The following is an 8,839-nucleotide window of genomic DNA, read 5'->3' on the forward strand; positions in this document are numbered from 1 at the left end:
CCAGAGTATGATAAATCTTGAAAAACTAATTAGAATTTTTTGAAAAACTCTAATCGAATTTGAATAACTCCCTAGTCGAATTTGACGTATTTGACCATAAAAAAAACGTTTAAATTTGAATTCGGATTTTCAATTCGACCCTTGATAAATCTGCTTTTTAATGTTTAAAAGATCTGGAAAAACCCAAAGTCCTGAACATTCTGGATAACATGCTTATAACTGTATTTTGATAAATATTTATTGACTTTAGCACTGTAATAAATTAACATGGGACAATATTCTCTCTTGATTATGTTAGGTGTTGCAGTTCTGGAAGGGCCGATGTATGCAGTCGGTGGTCATGATGGGTGGAGTTACCTCAACACAGTGGAGAGATGGGATCCGCAGGCTCGTCAGTGGAATTTTGTGGCCAGTATGTCAACTCCTAGGAGCACAGTTGGTGTGGCTGTACTAAGTGGAAAGTAAGCAGAGAAGACTCGTTACTAATCCAACCCATTTTAGGTCTTTTTTCCCTTGTGGATAAAACACCCATGCTTTCCTGTATTTTTCCTGACGTGTAGAACTAAACTAACCTTTGAGTGGTAACTCGTGCTTGCTGTATGGGTGTGAGACCTCTTGTCCAAAATGCTTGGAACCTGGGGTTTTCCGGATAAGGGATCTTTCTGTAATTTAGATCTGCATACACCAGAAAAAAACTCGGCAAGTGAAAGCTGGTGAGGTTGTATAGAAGTCAAGGGAAATGTTCTCTGACAACTGTATTTATTTTCCCAGTTTATTAAAACGTTTTAGATTTTCAGCCTCATTGAAAACGAATGGGACAATGAGACTCTCGCTGGCATTTGAGATTTTTTTCCACGAAAAACCAAGCCTGGGAATATTTTGTCTTGTTTTTTTCTTAAATAAGCAAGCATTCGAGAGAAAAAAAGTCACACGAGTTTTGTCTGCGTTTTTTTTTTTTTTTCTCGTCAGCGTTTGATTTTGATAAATCTGCCCCTAAATATCTGGGGTTATGTGTTGAACTTCATTTCATGCCAGTGGTTTATAGTTTTCATAAAGGAATACTGTATAAGAGATCTAGGATGAGCAATTGTGTGTTTGAAGAGGAATTTTTAGAGCTGCCTGGTTTTCAGTTTCAGTGACCCTAAGAAGTAGGTACAGACTGTATGTTTATTATTGTATTTCTTCCATATCTTTTAAGGTTCAGGCCTTCTTATTCTTCCAATCTGTCATTCAGACCACAATTGGGGCTCATTTATAAACACTGGACACATTTGCACCTGGCAATTACACTCAACAAACAGGCAGAGTTATCAAAATGTGAGTTTAGAGCACAAATAAAAATCCACCAACGTTCAGGGTCAGATTGGGGGGCACTCCGGGTCCCCTGCCGGGTGCACCGCGCATGCGCGCACTTTGTATTTGCCACGACGTGCCTGATAAAGGGAAGTTGGAACACAGAGATTCTGCAGGAAGATTTGGCAGAGAGCAAATCCAGTCTGACCCTGCCCAAGTTCTATACATTCCTATAGGATTTTTAAAATTGTCTTTATCAATCGTTGAAAGTTATAACACACCATTTGATAAATACGATTCTTAAATCCCCATAGGAATGAATAGAACGTGGGTGAGTTTTTATTTATTAAGCTCTAAACTCACATTTTGATAAATCTGCCCCTTGGTGATTAGCAGTTATCAACTAGCTGCAAGTAAAAGAAGGAAAGGAAACATCTGATTGGTGGCTATGGGTTACAGCCCAGGTGCAAATTTGCTCAGTATTTATAAAAAAATGACCTCCATTAGTTTGTAATGGATAAGACCACTATTTAGACGCCTGCCCTGTCAACAAAAGTTTCCTTTTGCTAAACTACTGTAGATATTTCTTGTTTTACCTCTATCAGTTGGTCCTAAATAAAATACGTTTTTTACTTTTTGCAAGAATTTTGCTTCACCAGAATTCCACTGATTTATTTCCATTGCATTTCAGGCTTTATGCAGTGGGCGGTAGAGATGGAAGTTCATGCCTCAAGTCTGTAGAATGCTTTGATCCTCACACCAATAAATGGACGTTGTGCTCCCAAATGTCAAAGCGAAGAGGTGGGGTCGGCGTTGCTACTTGGAATGGATTTTTATATGCTATAGGAGGACACGATGCACCCGCTTCCAACCTGACATCTCGATTGTCAGACTGTGTAGAAAGGTAATATATTTAACCACAGTTTAACAGTAACAAAACAAGGTACTGCACGGAAAGAATTTTGAATGTTTGGAATAAATACGAATTATGAACACACTTCGCTGCCTGCCATCTCTTTCGATTTAAACATAGGAAACATTTGCAGGCAGGTCCCTAAATGACACAGACTGCATATCTTCCATTAATTTTTATGAAAAGCAGTATTTTGGCCACCTCCTTTCTGTGAGAGCCTCTGTGAGCCGAGTACCAACAGGATGATACACACTAATACACCACCTGTCTCCTGATTTTCAGTGTGCATGATCCAGATCAGTGATGAGAGCTTTTTATCTTAGTTTTTTTCTTTTCAGTTTGCATGAAATGTTGGAACACAGTAGTGGGAGAATCAATTTAATACTGTGTTTTTTCATCACCTAAACAACAAAGAAATGCATTTAACATGTCTGCCTAGTATGAAAGTTTGCTGTGATGCATATTGCTTACACCAATTTATTAAGGGTCAGATAGTAAATTCGAATTGTTTTTGTGTCAAAATTCACATATTTCGAATTTTAATCCCCCATTTCAAATGTAAATTTGAATGTGAGATTTATCACACCTCGACCATGGAAACAGTTGTCCGTTGAACCATTTGAATATGTTTATTGCCTTCCTGAGATTCAAGGATGCAGACTTTTCATGAGTTTTTAAAGGTTTGGAACAGTTCCCTAAGCCTAGCCCCCTGCTCTTCTGCTGGTCTGTCTGACTACTTTGCTGAGCTGGCTGACTATTGTTACTGTGAATCAAGAGCCAGCTGTCCTTAGCCTGTATCCTCCAACCCCCACAATTCCCTGCACATGTGTTTTCTAATAAGGAAAGGAACATCACAGTGCAATGCATTGTGGGTTATGTAGTTCCTGCATGCTGTCTGTAAGCTATGGACTAGTTGTTACAATTTGTAACATCAGTGTTTAGTCCCTCCTTCCCTGCCAGGATAGTTACTTTTTATTGAAAAATTCAGTACACCACTATGAGGACTATCTTTTGGCATACACCTATATTTGTTAACACTTTATTTTGACTAATAAAAATATATGTATTATGAACCAAAAAAATCAGAACAGAAACTAGTCTTCAGCTAGATGTACAGTGGTGTGAAAAACTATTTGCCCCCTTCCTGATTTCTTATTCTTTTGCATGTTTGTCACACTTAAATGTTTCTGCTCATCCAAAACCGTTAACTATTAGTCAAAGATAACATAATTGAACACAAAATGCAGTTTTTTAAATGAAGGTTTACGTTATTAAGGGAGAAAAAAAACTCCAAATTTACATGGGCCTGTGTGAAAAAGTGATTGCCCCCCTTGTTAAAAAATAACTTAACTGTGGTTTATCACACCTGAGTTCAATTTCAAAGGATATAAAGCCATTTCTAAAGCTTTGGGACTCCAGCGAACCACAGTCAGAGCCATTATCCACAAATGGCAAAAACATGGAACAGTGGTGAACCTTCCCAGGAGTGGCCGGCCGACCAAAATTACCCCAAGAGCGCAGAGACAACTCATCCGAGAGGCCACAAAAGACCCCAGGACAACATCTAAAGAACTGCAGGCCTCACTTGCCTCAATTAAGGTCAGTGTTCACGACTCCACCATAAGAAAGAGACTGGGCAAAAACGCCTGCATAGCAGATTTCCAAGGCGCAAACCACTTTTAAGCAAAAAGAACATTAAGGCTCGTCTCAATTTTGCTAAAAAACATCTCAATGATTGCCAAGACTTTTGGGAAAATACCTTGTGGACCGATGAGACAAAAGTTGAACTTTTTGGAAGGTGCGCGTCCCGTTACATCTGGCGTAAACGTAACACAGCATTTCAGAAAAAAAAACATCATACCAACAGTAAAATATGGTGGTGGTAGTGTGATGGTCTGGGGTTGTTTTGCTGCTTCAGGACCTGGAAGACTTGCTGTGATAGATGGAACCATGAATTCTACTGTCTACCAAAAAATCCTGAAGGAGAATGTCCGGCCATCTGTTCGTCAACTCAAGCTGAAGCGATCTTGGGTGCTGCAGCAGGACAATGACCCAAAACACAGCAGCAAATCCACCTCTGAATGGCTGAAGAAAACCAAAATGAAGACTTTGGAGTGGCCTAGTCAAAGTCCTGACCTGAATCCTATTGAGATGTTGTGGCATGACCTTAAAAAGGCGGTTCATGCTAGAAAACCCTCAAATAAAGCTGAATTACAACAATTCTGCAAAGATGAGTGGGCCAAAATTCCTCCAGAGCACTGTAAAAGACTCGTTGCAAGTTATCGCAAACGCTTGATTGCAGTTATTGCTGCTAAGGGTGGCCCAACCAGTTATTAGGTTCAGGGGGCAATTACTTTTTCACACAGGTTTGGATTTCTTTTCTCCCTAAATAATAAAAACCCTCATTTAAAAACTGCATTTTGTGTTTACTTGTGTTATCTTTGACTAATAGTTAAATGTGTTTGATGATCAGAAACATTTTGTGTGACACACATGCAAAAGAATAAGAAATCAGGAAGGGGGCAAATAGTTTTTCACACCACTGTATGTTTGCTGTGCAAACTCAAACACATTTTCACCAATGGCAGCAAATATCTTGGATCACAGCTGTGCCAACAGATTTTGCTTGTGTCTTGCCAGTAATGTAGGATGAAAAACTTGGCATATCCAAAAATGCAATTGTGGCTTTAGCCAGAAAAAAGGAACCGAGTGTCCTGCTGATTCTTTCCTTGGTAAATATTTGGGCACTGTACAAATAGCGATTTCATTGAACTTTTTCCGTGTAAATATTATTTTTACTTTTCATGATCACATAAAAAATAAACTTTTAGAGGCACATTTATCAAGGGTTGAATTTCAAATTCATGTGAGCTTTTTTTCAACTCCCATAAATTCAAAATTCGACCAATCAAAATTTATTAATAAAACTGGTCGAATTGAAACGACCCTTAAAACTCGAATCGAATTCGATCAAACTCAATTTGGGTTTTTTCACCCCAAAAAACTCGATTGTCAGGAAGGCTGCAAACATCTCCAAATTTATTAATAAAACTGAACGAATTGAAACGACCCGAAAACTGGAATCAAATTAAATCAAACTCGATTCGAGTTTTAACACCCAAAAAGATTTAATTGTCAGAAAGGCTGCAAATATCTCCAAATTGATCCCTGGACCTCTCCCATTGACTTAAGCAGCAATTCGGCAGGTTTAGGTGGTGAATAGTTGAATATGAATTCATAAAGGGCCAGAGTATGATAAATCTAGAAATTTTTTAAAAAAAACTCAAATCGAATTTGGATCACTCCTTAGTCAAATTTGAGAATTTTGACCATAAAAAAACTGATAAATCTGCCCCTTACAAGTGTTAGGTGTTTATGACTTTAACCCAGACATGCCCATCCTGAAGCTCTCCTGCTGTTGATGTTCAATAACTTCATGGAACCTTTGCATAAAGTTGTAGATCTATAGAAAGAGGATCATATATTTAATTAAACCAAATATTGATATAACAGCTCTATGCTCCTTTTCAGATACGATCCCAAAACTGACATGTGGACAACGGTGGCTTCTATGAGCATCAGCAGAGACGCAGTGGGCATGTGCCTGTTGGGTGACAAACTTTACGCTGTAGGAGGATATGATGGGCTGAGTTATCTAAACACAGTTGAAGCTTATGACCCCCAGACCAATGAGTGGGCGCAGGTCAGATGCCTTTCTCATGCTTTTTCAATGGGAAAATGTATTTCAGTCCTGTAAAGAGGTTGTACGATTATGGCAATTATGACCAGTGTATTTAAAGTGGTGGTTCACCGTTAAGTATAGAATGGCCAATTCTAAGCAACTTTTCAGTTGGTCTTCATGATTTCTTTTTTTATAGTTTTTTTTTAGTATTTCTTTTGTGACTCTTTCCAGCTTTCAAACAGTCACTGACCCCATCTAAAAAAAATGCTCTGTAAGGCTACAAATGCATTGTTATCGCCACTTTTTATTACTCATCTTTCTATTCAGGCCTCTCCCATTCATATTCCAGTCTCTTAATCAAATCCGTGCTTGATTGCTAGGTTAATGTGGACCCTAGCAACCAGATTGCTGAAATTGAAAACTGTAGAGCTGACTGATGCTTAAAAAGCTCAAACCATAAATAAACCATAAATAATGGTGTGTATATATATATATATATATATATATATATATATATATATATATATATATATATATATATACTCAAACCATGAATAATAAAAAATTAAAATCAGTTGCAAATTGTGTCAGAACATAACTCTCAACATCATTATTAAAGTTAATTTAAATGTGCATATTGCATTCAAAGGGGTGGTTCACCTTTGAAATATTTTTAAGTATGATGTAGAGAATGATATTCTGAGACAATTTGTAATGGGTTTTCATTTTATATTATTTGTAGTTGTATTGAGATGTTTAGGGGCACATCTACTATTGGTCGAATATCGAGGGTTAATTAACCCTCGATATTCGACTGTCGAAGTAAAATCCTTCGACATCCAAGTCGAAGGATTTACCGAATTTTCTTCGATCTAACGAATCAAACGATTCGAAGGATTTTAATCCACCGATCGAACGATTTTCCTTTGATCAAAAAAAGATAGGAAAGCCTATGGGGACCTTCCCCATAGGCTAACATTGGTGCTCGGTAGGTTTTAGGTGACGAAGTAGGTGGTCGAAGTTTTTTTTAAAGAGACAGTACTTCGACTATCGAATGGTCGAATAGTCAAACGATTTTTAGTTCGAATCGTTTGATTCTAAGTCGTAGTCGAAGGTCAAAGTAGCCAAAAAAATACTTTGAAATTTGAAGGATTTTTTATTCTAATCCTTCACTCGAGCTTAGTAAATGTTCCCCTTAGCCTTTTATTCAGCAGCTCTCCAGCCTGCAATTTCAGCAATGTGGTTGCTGGGGTTAAAATTACCCTAGCAACCATGCACTGATTTGAATAAGAGACTGGAATATGAATAGGAGAGGGCCTGAATAGAAAGATGAGTAATAAAAATTAGCAATAACAATAGATTTGTAGCCTTACAGAGCATTTGTTTTTTATAAGGGGTCAGTGACCCCAATTTGAAAGCTGAGTCAGAAGAAAAAGGCATATAATATAAAAACTATAAAAAAATAAAGAATCAAAACCAATTGAAAAGTTGCTTAGAATTGGCCATTCTATAACATACTAAAAGTTACCTTAAAGGTGAACCACCCCTTTAAAATGACATTTATTCCTATTTAGTCCTCCTGTTCAAATTCAACATAAGAAACAAAGTATGTAAATCAGGGATATCCTACCTGCTACCCAGTTATCCCCTTCCAATTCATTACTGATACATATTAACACAACTTTTCTTCTGTTTCAGGTTGCTCCGTTGTGCCTTGGAAGAGCCGCCGCATGTGTGGTCACAGTAAAACTTTAAACTGCACATTTTCTTTCACATTCCCAAAGATCGTTGATTTTAGTATTCATGCTAATCTTCCACAGCCATCTAGTATTTCATGCATTTTAATGCACACAAAAAAATACAGTAACATTTTATTTCTGTATAAATTATATTACAGGGTATCTTACAAAGATTTCTGTCAGTCACTGTGTAGACTGCTCACATCTAAAGGTTCAATGTACAAAACCATAAATATATGATTTATATTGCACTGAGACATTTTGGGGGTTATTTATCAAAGTCCAAATTTATCTCATTGACCTTTTAAAGGGGTAAAACACCATTTTTTTTTTGTGGGGGAAAAAACCCTCACATTTTTCTGGATTTATTAAAGGAGTTGTTCACCTTCCAAACACTTTTTTTCAATTCAGTTGTTTTCAGATTGTTCCCCAGAAATAAAGACTTTTTTTCAATTACTTTTCATTATTTATTTTTTACGGTTTTTCCAAAATCTAAGTTTAAAGTTGAATGTTCCTGTCTCTGGAGTTTGGGTCTGACAGCTCAGTAATTCAGGTGCAGATTCTGAACTGTTACAATTGTGCAACATTGAGTTGATCCATTTCTCAGCAGCATCTCTGGAGTATTAATAACTATTGTATCAATTCTAACAGCTGCCTTTAATGAAACTAAGGGATTCTGCTCAGCAGGAACAAAGATAAGAAATGTATCAACTAAATTTATCAATTTAGAACAGTCTCCAGAGACCCCCCCCCCCTTCCCAAAGCAACTTTAGAAGGTGAAAAATTACACTTTACACTTTAATATTAGAATAGAAAGTAATTGGAAAAATACATTATTTCTGGTGATCTATCTGAAAACAACTAGTTGTTTGAAGGTGAACTACCCCTTTAAACCTGAACAGTGTAAAAAGCCGAATAAAACAGTACTCAAACACAGACCTGCAGAGATTTTCACGATTTTATCGAGTTTTTTTTCCTGAACAATTAATTTCGGGGAAAATGTATTGATTAATAAGGGAGAACCCTGTGTGGATTTGGTCGGAGTAGCTTTCAGAAAATGAGATATTTTCCGATTTTGATAAATAAGCCCCCAAATGTTGAGAATATCATCTAAAAGCATACACGGGACATAAATATACAGTGTAAGTATCTTCACATGTTATCAGCTACATAATGTATTGTTAGAGCAAGTGACAGGTATGTTGGTTAGGT

At 37.1% G+C, this 8,839-nt stretch overlaps 1 protein-coding gene across 3 annotated transcripts in view; it reads left to right on the forward strand.

The window, feature by feature from the left end:
* The window catches only part of LOC108698068 (kelch-like protein 5), a 43,181-nt gene extending 35,215 nt beyond the window's left edge, over positions 1-7,966 (forward strand). Inside the window, exons 9-12 of one of the 3 annotated variants that reach the window (XM_018229140.2) lie at positions 299-461; positions 1,985-2,197; positions 5,738-5,909; positions 7,587-7,963. In XM_018229140.2, coding sequence (XP_018084629.1) covers positions 299-461; positions 1,985-2,197; positions 5,738-5,909; positions 7,587-7,643 — 605 coding nt within the window. In that variant the 3' untranslated portion in view covers positions 7,644-7,963. Of the gene's footprint in view, positions 1-298; positions 462-1,984; positions 2,198-5,737; positions 5,910-7,586 lie in introns of all 3 variants that reach the window. The other 2 variants (XM_018229135.2, XM_018229146.2) reach the window with 2 other exon arrangements.
* The last annotated feature ends 873 nt before the right edge of the window (positions 7,967-8,839 follow it).

Source organism: Xenopus laevis, chromosome 1L (assembly GCF_017654675.1).
Source record: "Xenopus laevis strain J_2021 chromosome 1L, Xenopus_laevis_v10.1, whole genome shotgun sequence".
Lineage (NCBI taxonomy): Eukaryota > Metazoa > Chordata > Amphibia > Anura > Pipidae > Xenopus > Xenopus laevis.